We start from the raw sequence: 10,802 nt of genomic DNA on the forward strand, positions 1-10,802 counted from the left end.
AGTCTTGTTTTTTCTACCTCTTTTTTCAATAAATATGCTGCCACATCAGTAAAATATCATAAATAATAGGTAATTAATTGTCTTGGACTCTGTGATAGAGTCTTGCATTGTGAGTGCCCTTAAGACATTCAGCTCAGATGAAATTAGCAATGGGTCATTTTCGAACATGAAGTGTTAGCACATTGTTCTGACGTTCCACTATCAGTGATTAAGGGCACTCACAATGCAAGACTCTATCATAGAGTCCAAGACAATAATTACATATTATTTATGGTATTTTACTGATGTGGCAGCATATTTATTGAAGAAAGAGGTAGAAAAAACAAGACTCCAAGTCTTATTTAGACTCTAAGTCTACATTGTTCGAGATAATAAATAACTTTAGACTCTATGATAGAGTCTGCATTGTGAGTGCCCTAATAGGTACTCCCTCCGTCCCTAAATACTGCTATTTCTAGGAGAAAATTTTGTCCACAAATACTGCTATTTCTACTAGCATACTCAGTCCAGCAGCCCATTTAATTTCTCCTCGGAACTTCCGTAGTCCACCAATTCATTTAATTTCTTCTAGAGAGTAGTACTTTGGTGCATGGTAATCGTTTGAGCATGTTTAGTTGCCATTAAATGCAGCTCGTTGGAACTAGAGAACCATGACTTAACGTGCATGATTAAATGGTGGAACCCAAATTAATTGAGGGTAGAATGGTCTTTTGTTTGCCACACTAATCTGTCTGAAATCTGCTAGAAATAGCAGTATTTGGAGACGGAGGGAGTATTGAGAAAATTGGTACGGATAACAATACTCGTAATGGCATGCTAGAGGCTGCACCGTCTGCACGGCAGATCGAAATACTCGTAGAGCACATCGACAGCATCCCATGATGATGCGCGCCCGCCGATAGCCCCTGGTTTTTCCTTTGATCCCGTCAGTATGCCAATTTGCCACCGAAGAACGCAGCTACAGCCGACGCCCTGGCCCGGCTGCGCGACCAGCAATCCAGTTCAGATCACCTCCCGCACCCAACCTGGGCCATGGGTGTGCCACGCCAAGTTACGCTAACCACGGCTCTGGCTGCCGTTAACAGGCCAGGGCCAAACCAGATTCACACTCCACCATCACCATGGGCCGATGGCCACCAGGCAATGAACTCCAACTAGCATTCAATATTTCGTCATCATAGATTATAACGTCAAAACAAACGATGTTCAGGGCATCAAGTATTCATGGACAACAAATTTACTGTGTCGAATCACTGAGTTCAAATTCACTCTTTGAAGGTACTCGCCAGAAATTTATTCTGCTCGGAACAAGCACATTGCTGGCAGATGACACAAGAAACTAGTCCCTACTCAACGCAGCAAAATGTGAAATGACATAACCGGGAACGGGAAGAGTCATCTTTATGCCTTCACTTGGGGAGGAGCATCGCCTTGCAGAGCGGGATCAGATTTGACAGCATCTAGTGTCTTGAAGAACTCCTCAGGCAGAGCAACAGGCCGGTGCTGAGGAACATGCTTAGGAATTGGGGTGTCGTCTTCAATCACCTCACATTCATAGTCATCAGGAACACCCCATGGATCCCATTCTGCCATTCATTCAGACAGAATCACATTAAAACAAAACGAAGCACAAAGTTTTGCATCAGCCAACAAATACATGCAAACATATATGCTGCAATTGAAAGCCTAGAACATCAGTTTGCAGACAAGCAGTATTGCAATATAGCAGCAGACATGTGTTCATAATCAAGGAATAGATGAATGGATGAGAAGTAAGCCAGTGTAACAGTGTGAGTGTTGGCCACCCAGCGGTATAGTAACAATAACTTGCAAGTGATAAATTGAAGGTATCCTCAAACCCATGCACTCAACATAATTTTTGAAACTAAAAAGTATGTTCTTCAATTATCACACTGATATATAAAATTAAAGTTCTGCAGCTACATGTGCATGGCAAAGCATATACGAGCACACTGTTGAAGTAGAAGGTATTCACAGTGCATTGCTATTACCAGCTTGATTTGCATTCTTGATAATGCTAAAAAACTAAAAGCAGAACTGCAGAATAAGAAATAAGATTAAAGGGCACGTAAAACATTGGGATTTATTTCAGTTATACTCTGCTAACTCAGAGACACAAACAGACTATAATTAAACCCATTACATTTTTTCCTCAAAAGATATGAACACCGTAGACTGTCACCTTCATCAGAACTACCACAAAATAAGAGGTTAAATGTTCCACAATAAATTTAGTGGTATAGTACAAAGGATACAGTGTGATATATCAGATCCTAAGGAATCAGTTTAATACTCTGACACACTGCTCCTATATAGGTGGCCATTTCCAGATGCAGCATGCACCATGAGACCAGAAGCACACAAGATATAAACACTCTAGTCACCAGTAGTACTTTCAAGTACTAATCACTGATCAGTCCATAAACTCACCCTCATTTTGCTAGAGGCCTAGAGCCATAGACTAATTGAACAATGTAAAAGAGAGTTCTAGGGATAATAAGGTAACCTCACACCAACCTCCCATCTATCTACAATTCCAATGACTATGCAACAAATTCCAATCCTACCACCAACTATTATCAAACGATAGCATTTTTCCTAGATGAACCTATTGCGTGTATTGTATTATCAATGTCCCCAAATCAGTGAAGCCATCTATCACACAATAACTTACACATCAAATACATCGATTACACTAACTACTGCCTACGGATCAGAAAACCATAAAAATGGAATAAACTGTAGAGACAACGGGGGTGACGGGAAGGTAGCCAAGAATCACATACCAATCATTTTGGCGATGAGCTTGAGCTCGTCCTCGGCCTCCTCGATGAGCTCCTCGACCTGCCCGCATCCGATTCGGTCCTCGATGGTCTTCCAGTCGCCCTCCTCCTGGCAGATCTGGAGGCGGTGATTCGTGAAGGACTCGACGGCCTTGCGGTAGCCCTCGTCTTTGGGGACGGCCTCGATCTCCTTGAGCGTGCGCGTGTAGAGCCCGATGAGAACCTCCCGCGCGTTGGGCACCACCTCAAGGCCCACGATCCCCGTCGTCTCCTTCACGGCGCGCGCCGCCCTCAGCGCCGCCAGGCCGCCACCGCCGGTCAAGATCCGCCGCAGGAACATCTCGCCGTCGTCGCTTGCGGTGGTGGTGGTAGTGGCGTCTCTCTGCTGAGGTGCGGGGACGACTCACTCGAGGGCTGCTGCTGGATTGGGGAGAGTTGGTGTGGTTTGTGTGGGCTGGACTCGCAGTTGAGTGGGCTTTCATTCTCTTTCTTCGTTCAGGTGGCGTGGGCTTTCTCTCTCTCTCTCTCTCTCTCTCTCTCTGCAGTTTGAAGTATATTAGATTAGTGTCTGTTTATGTCCACTAGAGATTGTGAAAAGCAGATTGTGGATTGTAAAAAACTTGGATTGTAAGAGCAACTCGAGTCTATCTTAACTAATAATATGTATGTGAATAGAGATTTTAGTAAAAACATATCCTCCAATAATTTCTTTAATTATATCTCTAAATAATGTCATCCGCTATTCTAAATTTTTTCGCTAGCGAAAGGTGAAAAAGTGGGACTGGTTTTCTAGAGTGCATACAAGATATAAAAGACTATTAGAAGGTAGAAAGATATAGAGAGTGTTTTTTATTCAAATGATCTCTAAATAATAATTTAGACAGCGGATTAAAAAAGACTCTTGAAGATGTTATAATACTTTATATTGTAAAATGCTATTGTTGTTTGGCATCCTGAATTGTAGGATGGTGGGATTGTTATCATTTGCTATGCGATGTCTAGACTACTACTGGACTTGTCTAAGTTTATATTTAGTTCTTTTATTCATTTTAGAGTGTTGTTTGTCTTCGCTTGAACTAAAAATTAAAAATAGATTAATACTCTCTCCGTCCATGAAAGAATCAATTTCTAGAATCCGTGCCAGTCAAACTTTTTAAAGTTTGACTAACTTTATAGAAAAGAGTAACAACATCTATAATATAAAATGCACATTATATGAAAATATATTCTATGATGAATCTAATAATACTAATTTGATACTATAAATCTTAGCATTTTTTTCTAGAAATTTGGTCAAAGTTTAAAAAGTTTGACTTAGGACAACTCTAGAAATTGACTCTTTCGTGGACGGAGGGAGTACATCATCTAAAGTATTTTCAGGAAATGTCCATTGAGCATTGTAATAGAAATGCAAATCAGGTGGCGCATGAACTACCAAGAAGACCTATGCAATCTAAGCAAAATTATACTTGGGACAATGAGCCCCCTAGCTTTATTATGAACTTTCTGATTAATGATGTAACCACTCTCAATTAATAAAGCTTGATGATTTGATAAAAATAGTACATGATTCGATAAAGATGCTTCGGTTCGAATGTAACTTTCACTTTAATCACACATGTCAAAATTTCTATCCTAATTAACTTTATTAAAAGGATCATCCTCCGTCTGTTATTTTAAAAAATGGCAACAAAACTAATATTGTTTACTATACCTCATAATATTCTATCTTCAAGGTGAAAACAAACAGAAAGTAGCAGTATTCGATACTCTAGCTAAAACATGGTTCTTAATTACTACTTGGAATCTCACTGGAGTGATGATTTCACTTTTTTATCTCTTTGCCTAGATTTATGTTGCATCTCAAGCTTTACATAAGCATAGAGATTTGAATCATGTACCCATCCAAATTTTTATGGATTTTTTGCATATTTTGTTGCATTTTTAATGAGAGCATGGGACGTGGGGGAGGGGGTTGTATACACCATTTTAGCAACAAAATATTGCAACTTCTGAAAATGCTCTAAGACCTTGTTTGTGTACCTTGCATGTTGTTATATGATAACTGAAATAAATAAGTTCCAAATTATAACCAGATCTTAACAACCAACAACATTTACTTCCCCGCTAGCTTACATGTTGTAACAATCTACAATAGGAGAATCTAAGTGCATATTGTAACAATATGCAAACTGATCCACAACCTATAGACAAACAATCAAGGTCTAAAGCCAGTCTTAGTGAGAGTTTTATTCTCATTCAAAATTATGACATATCTAGTATGGTATTTATGGGAAAAGAAAGAAAGAGTTTTATTATAATGAAACACATCTACCATGTTTACCAATACAATGAAACACAATGCAACCTCCCCTAAGAGTGATTTGTTTTATTCTAACGCGCTTTCAAAGATCTTCTGTGCAAGATAAGCAAAAAATTATTTGCAATTGCAAGACAATATAATCGATATGTTGATTATAGCATCTTATAACAATTAACAAAAATGCTTAATTATGTCTATGCACGCTACATCGCCCGTACCCGCACTCAGTGCCTGCTCGCGCACTCAAAGCCTACCCACATCTCGCGCCCTCAAACACTATCTCTCTCTCACCGGCGGCATCCCCCCGCGCCCGCACCAGCCATGGCGGATTCGGTGCATCCCATGGCGGCGGTGGCAGATCTGTCGGATCCGGCTACAGCGGTGCTGGATCTGCCAAATCCAGCGGCAGCAACACTATGTAGGCCTCCTCTTTCCTCTCCTCTTTCTCCCTCCTTCTTGATTTCAGACCTAGGGTTTTGGCGATCTCTCCTTTTTCTTCTCCAACTTCGACTAGGTATAGAATGGTCGGCTAGGAAGAGATAGGTAGGCAAGCGGTGGGAATGGTAGATGGGCAGCTTAGGGGAGCTAGCGGCGGTAGGGGCGGTTGGGCAAGGTTGGGGCAATGGAGGCTCACTGGAGCTGGAGAAGATGATAATGGGCGAGCTCACTAGAGCAAGAGTAGATGGCATCGGTGGGGGAGAGGGGAAGAGGGAGGCCGCCGTGGGTGCTCAGGCAAAGCCTAGCGCCCGCGGTGGGGCGGTGACCAACGGCAGGGGCGAGCTCCATTTTTTTTCTTTTTTGCAACTAAAATATTTTATTTCCTAAAATGGAGTGTGCATCTAGAAATTTGATTTCCTACACACGCACACTCTAGTAAAGGTGAGCGATTAAATGATATATTGCTCCCTACTATCCAGTACATATTTTACACTTCATGTCTCCAGCATGAACTTTTGTGTCGAACATATACCATTTCTGGGAAACATGGCATATTCTTTCTCTTAAGAGTCATGTGCGTGGTTTTTAAATGTAGGCTCTCTTCAGCTAGCTGAAAAGAGGTTTTCAAAAGCCAAAATGAGCCACTTCCTTGTCTTCTTCATCTTCATCTTCATCATCCTTAGAAAATGACACCTAGTAGTTTGTTTTAGTTTTCTAGATGATATCCCTAGACAAGTTTAAGAATCATTGACGTATTTCACTCTTCTTAAAACTACAAAGGTAGGTGAGGACGAATCAAGTTTCAATTTAGTATATAGTTCTTTCTCGCCAATATGATCAGAGCATCTTCTTGATAGAAGAATTCTAAAGATTAGAGAGTAATGAGCCCCCATGCCGTTGTAATGTTGTATTCATCTAGTTTCACAATGTTTGGTACCGTAGTGATTGTGTCCATTGCCACCCGACCCATCACAAATTTCCAATCATTGTTTTCACTGTATCTGTTGTCTGTTCTCACTTCTCCACTCCTGCACTTGATATTCTCTTGTTGTCTTTGCCCACAAATCATCCTGAGTCCTAACTACAACAAATCGGATGATGCTTTTGCATGTTGTTCTTCTGCTCTACTACCTCAACATCCCGCCCAAGTGCTTTCACCAACCATCAAATTGTTGCCGCCCATGCCCTCAGTCTCTCTGCCACCAACTTGCATCCAACCTTTCTACACCAAAAATGTCCTTATCAATCCTTCACAATCAGTTTTTATTGCAGTTGCCCTACCGTAGCTGCACTCGCCCTCCCTTTTCAACTGTGCTCACCGACCCTCCAATGTTGCTGCACTTGCTGCATCCAATTATTCCCATCAAACACCACTGCCCCACTAAAACCAGCCACATAATCATCATCTACTTTTTGCAATCATTTGCTAGCGCTTCTAAGTTTTCTGTTGCTACCTCCAACAGCTAGCTCTACAACACTATGATAATTTTGGATCATAATATAACTTTTATTAAACTGATAGACTTCCTAGTACTTGTAACCTTGTTAAGGCTAATAACCCTCTTAATATTGTTTCCATATCAGGTGCACTGTAGAAATAATAAGCATCCTGTCACGATGTGCATGAAATTATTTATGGGGTAGACTATAATATTTAATGTGTTGTTTTGATATCTTAGTCTTCTCTTCATTGCAGGTAAGTCTGAGGTCTCTGCTATTGTTTACAAAGCTGGGGAATGCATGCAAGAGCTGCTGAAATCATGGACAGAGTTCAGTGCAACTCAAGATGCTACAAACACTAAAAGTCTACAAAATGTTCCTACCCTTGAAATTCGAATACCTGTGGAATTTGTTACATCCAATAATCGTCAGGTGAGTATACAAATATGGTAGACAATCTCTGTTTTGGTCACTTCTAGCTACCCTAGCTCTCCATGTTGGGACTGAACTCTGTCAGCAACTCTGTTATGGCTTAAGAGTAATACTATTAGAGCTTCACTTGCTTGTTATTAGTTATGGACTTGTTTTCTATTTTCCTCATAGCTACACCTATGCATACCTACATGTTTCCATTGTTTGCATTTTTCTAAAAAAATATCCTCCAAGCTTGCACTACTTGTATCTCCTTTTTATTTGTCAAGATTGCTATTATGTAGGTAAAAGGTGCTCAGCTTTGGGGAACTGATATTTATACAAATGATTCAGATCTTGTGGCTGGTAGATTTCCTTCTTACTATTCTAAGCTTCAAAGTAGTTTGGAAAGTTTTCCTATGTACTATGTTCTAAGTTTCTAAAAGGTACTCTACTAACGTGTGTTTTTTAGTGCTAATGCATACTGGTTACTACTCCCCTACATCCTCTGCTCCACCATCTACCATCCAAGAGCTCCGTGCAACTGTTCGGGTTCTACCACCACAAGATAGTAAGTTTCCATGCATTTTGTGATAGTTTTGTCGATCTTGGTTGGAACAGATGGTGCTTACTCATAACACGTTATGTCGCAGGTTATACTTCAACATTGAGGAACAATGTGCGTTCACGTGCTTGGGGTGCTAGGGTTAGTTGTAGCTTTTGGATAGAACGTTGTTGCATTGTTAAGGTATGAAGGGTGCGGTCAATATAGAATATTACCATGCCTCCTTTTTTGTTGGACTCACGATGTCGTCACCTTTTGAAACCTTATAATGGTCCTATTTCATGGAGTGTTTCCTTAGTTTCCTTTACATGCTTTTTCAGAAAGGTGGTGGCACCATTGACCTCGAGCCACGCCTTAGCCACACATCAGCTGTGGAGCCTACTCTTGCTCCAGTTGTAGTTGAGCGTCTTCCGCAATTTTCTTTTGATTTTCATTTATCTTTCCCTATTCTCTCATAATTTTATTTCTAATTTAATGGATGTTTGTTTTGGTCTAAGGTAGATTTCGTAACCAACAAACTTTTCTCTACTCTAACTAAGAATTTTCCAATATGTGTTTATTACAGAATGCTTTGTGTCAACAAAGATTTGTCCGTGAAGTGACTATACAATATAATCTCTGCAATGAGCCATGGTACCCTTGATCTGCACTCAAAGATGTCATTTATATTTCATCACTACAATTATGTTCAGTTCATCACTTGTATTGCCATTTGTGATTTTGTATAGCGTGTTTTCAATCTTCTTGGTACAATAGACTTAATGTGCCTTTTGAAGTTGTTCTCTTGTATTTAGTTATATGTTTAGTTTTAGGATACTTAATATGATCTAGCATTCTTTTTGTCCAGGTTAAAATACAATATAAGCATTGTTGCGGATAAGGGACTTGAAAAGTCTCTTTATACTTTTGCTAGACTGAAGAAAGGAGAAGTCATATATTTAGAGACAAACTTTGATAGGTACGAGCCTTTGCTAGTATTTTTATTTAGTTCTAAATATTTGTTCATGAATTCTTTAGTTGCTTTCCAAGTTTTACTTTGATAGAATTCACTGTTGTTACAATTTTACACAGGTATGAACTGTGCTTTAGTGGAGAGAAGTCTTGTATTCTTGGATCAAGCTCTAATGCATCTAAAGCAGAAGTGGAGAAACACCAAAGCATCAGTCACCACTCACAAAATGGTGATAGATGCATTGTGGAGCATGAAACACGTGATGTGTTCCGATGGTCTCGTTGTAAGAAGGCCATGCTTGAAAGTACCATGCGCTCCTTCGGCATCCCACTACCAGTAAACCAGCTTGAGGTATTTTAACTTAAATTTGTTGGTGATTACACTTAAAACTCTTCATCAAGAGACAATTAGAACTTACATTTGGCATTTGCTACCTCGACAATGATGTAGGTGTTGCAGGATAACCTAGAATGGGAAGACATGCAGTGGTTGCAGAGTGGCGTCTGGGTGGCTAGGAAGGAGTATCCCCTGGCCCGAGTGCACTTCCTCTCGGCAAACTAAAAGTTGTTGTTGCTTCGATTCTTTCAGGCAAGAAAGAAGCTTATGAACGATTCTTCTGGGCAAGAAAGGAGCTTATAAACATTGTGTTTTCTTCTTCTCCTGTTAGTGTATGTATGATGTTGATGCCCCATGACATGTTTAAAAAAGAGAAGCTCACCTGTAGTTGCTTATTTGTGTGGTAGTCTACATGTCTTGACAATAACCATACTTGATAGGGAGGATTGCCTTCTTGCTCCTCGTGCCTATTTCTCAAAGATAGGCCTCAATTAAAATAATTATGTTTTTTTCTTAACTTGAATTGTTATTGAATATAATAAATATCTCAAGATAGTAGTACTTAGAAGTCTCGATCGTGGGTCCTAAAAATTTATTATAAGATGTGGGTTCCTTTAAATAATCTTTAGCTATCTGATTGTACGTCCAACGTCCATGTTGCAAGTATATGTTGATTCTTCTTTAATGTCATGCCCGTCTGACCATCAAGTGAAGCATTTATAGGTTCCTCCTAAACTCGAGGTACTAGCAGGTTATAACAAATACTACCTTTCTTGATGTAATTATAGCTTCATCACTAGTTAAACTTTGTAACATAAAATAGGTATAACATAAAAATATATCTCATCATAAATTCAACAGTACTTATTTGGTACCATACATAAAAATATATCTTACCATAAATTCAATAGTACTTATTTGGTATCAAAAGTATTAATATTTTATTATGAACTGATTATAGATCAGCTTGTTAGGTTCCTTGTGGTTGAACCTGTCCACCCAGGTTTAACTCCTTGACTTAACACGATACTCATATTTTCTTGGATTTATTCGGATTTACGGCGTTATGCTTTTAGTGGGAGGTGACATCCCTGTCAACAGCGAGGCATCTATGGTGGTGCTATGCTTTCGGTGGTAGGCGACGTCCCCGTCGATAGCGAGGTGCCTGTGGTGACTTTATGAATTTCATAATCGACCGGCTCAGTCCTTCAGAGATGTTCATAGGGGTAAGGCTTGCATACACGTGTTCATAGGAGTAAGCATACGTGTGTTCTGAGTGTCTGTGTTATACTGTGTAATTCTAAAAAAAATTAAAAAAATTAGCCAAACATAAGATAATAATTTAGCTTTCAGAAATGTATTGTTTTCGAGATGGATGTAAGGAAGCAAAATATAAAAAAAACCCCATAAACTAGATGAGTGTATGTGCGTTGTGAGTGTCTATGTTATACTGTGTAGTTCTCAAAAAATTAACATTTTATTAAAAAATAGCCAAACAAAAGATGATTTAGCTTCCAGAATTGTATTTTTTAT

At 39.5% G+C, this 10,802-nt stretch overlaps 2 protein-coding genes across 2 annotated transcripts; one reads left to right on the forward strand and one right to left on the reverse strand.

Annotated features, from left to right (window-relative positions):
- LOC8083716 (probable NADH dehydrogenase [ubiquinone] 1 alpha subcomplex subunit 5, mitochondrial) lies at positions 1,156-3,271 on the reverse strand. Its single transcript, XM_002467918.2, has 2 exons — positions 2,808-3,271; positions 1,156-1,586 (listed from the first exon to the last, which is right to left on the reverse strand). Exons 1-2 carry the CDS (start codon positions 3,142-3,144, stop codon positions 1,402-1,404), a joined length of 522 nt encoding a protein of 173 aa, XP_002467963.1. The 5' UTR covers positions 3,145-3,271; the 3' UTR covers positions 1,156-1,401.
- LOC8081063 lies at positions 5,356-9,774 on the forward strand. The gene is made up of 10 exons (XM_002465319.2): positions 5,356-5,545; positions 7,262-7,437; positions 7,722-7,782; positions 7,889-7,987; positions 8,070-8,164; positions 8,302-8,379; positions 8,547-8,614; positions 8,829-8,939; positions 9,053-9,284; positions 9,384-9,774. Exons 1-10 carry the CDS (start codon positions 5,449-5,451, stop codon positions 9,492-9,494), a joined length of 1,128 nt encoding a protein of 375 aa, XP_002465364.2. The 5' UTR covers positions 5,356-5,448; the 3' UTR covers positions 9,495-9,774.

The sequence above is a fragment of the Sorghum bicolor genome, chromosome 1 (genome assembly GCF_000003195.3).
Source record: "Sorghum bicolor cultivar BTx623 chromosome 1, Sorghum_bicolor_NCBIv3, whole genome shotgun sequence".
NCBI lineage: Eukaryota > Viridiplantae > Streptophyta > Magnoliopsida > Poales > Poaceae > Sorghum > Sorghum bicolor.

Bases quoted from the DNA above. Each gene is read 5' to 3' on its own strand.
- LOC8083716 (XM_002467918.2), bottom strand. From the start codon at position 3,144: ATGTTCCTGCGGCGGATCTTGACCGGCGGTGGCGGCCTGGCGGCGCTG. The intron at 1,587-2,807 runs GTATGTGATTCT...AATGAATGGCAG, and splicing joins GCTCATCGCCAAAATGATTG to AATGGGATCCATGGGGTGTT.
- LOC8081063 (XM_002465319.2), top strand. From the start codon at position 5,449: ATGGCGGATTCGGTGCATCCCATGGCGGCGGTGGCAGATCTGTCGGAT. The intron at 5,546-7,261 runs GTAGGCCTCCTC...TCTTCATTGCAG, and splicing joins TCCAGCGGCAGCAACACTAT to GTAAGTCTGAGGTCTCTGCT. The intron at 8,165-8,301 runs GTATGAAGGGTG...ATGCTTTTTCAG, and splicing joins AACGTTGTTGCATTGTTAAG to AAAGGTGGTGGCACCATTGA.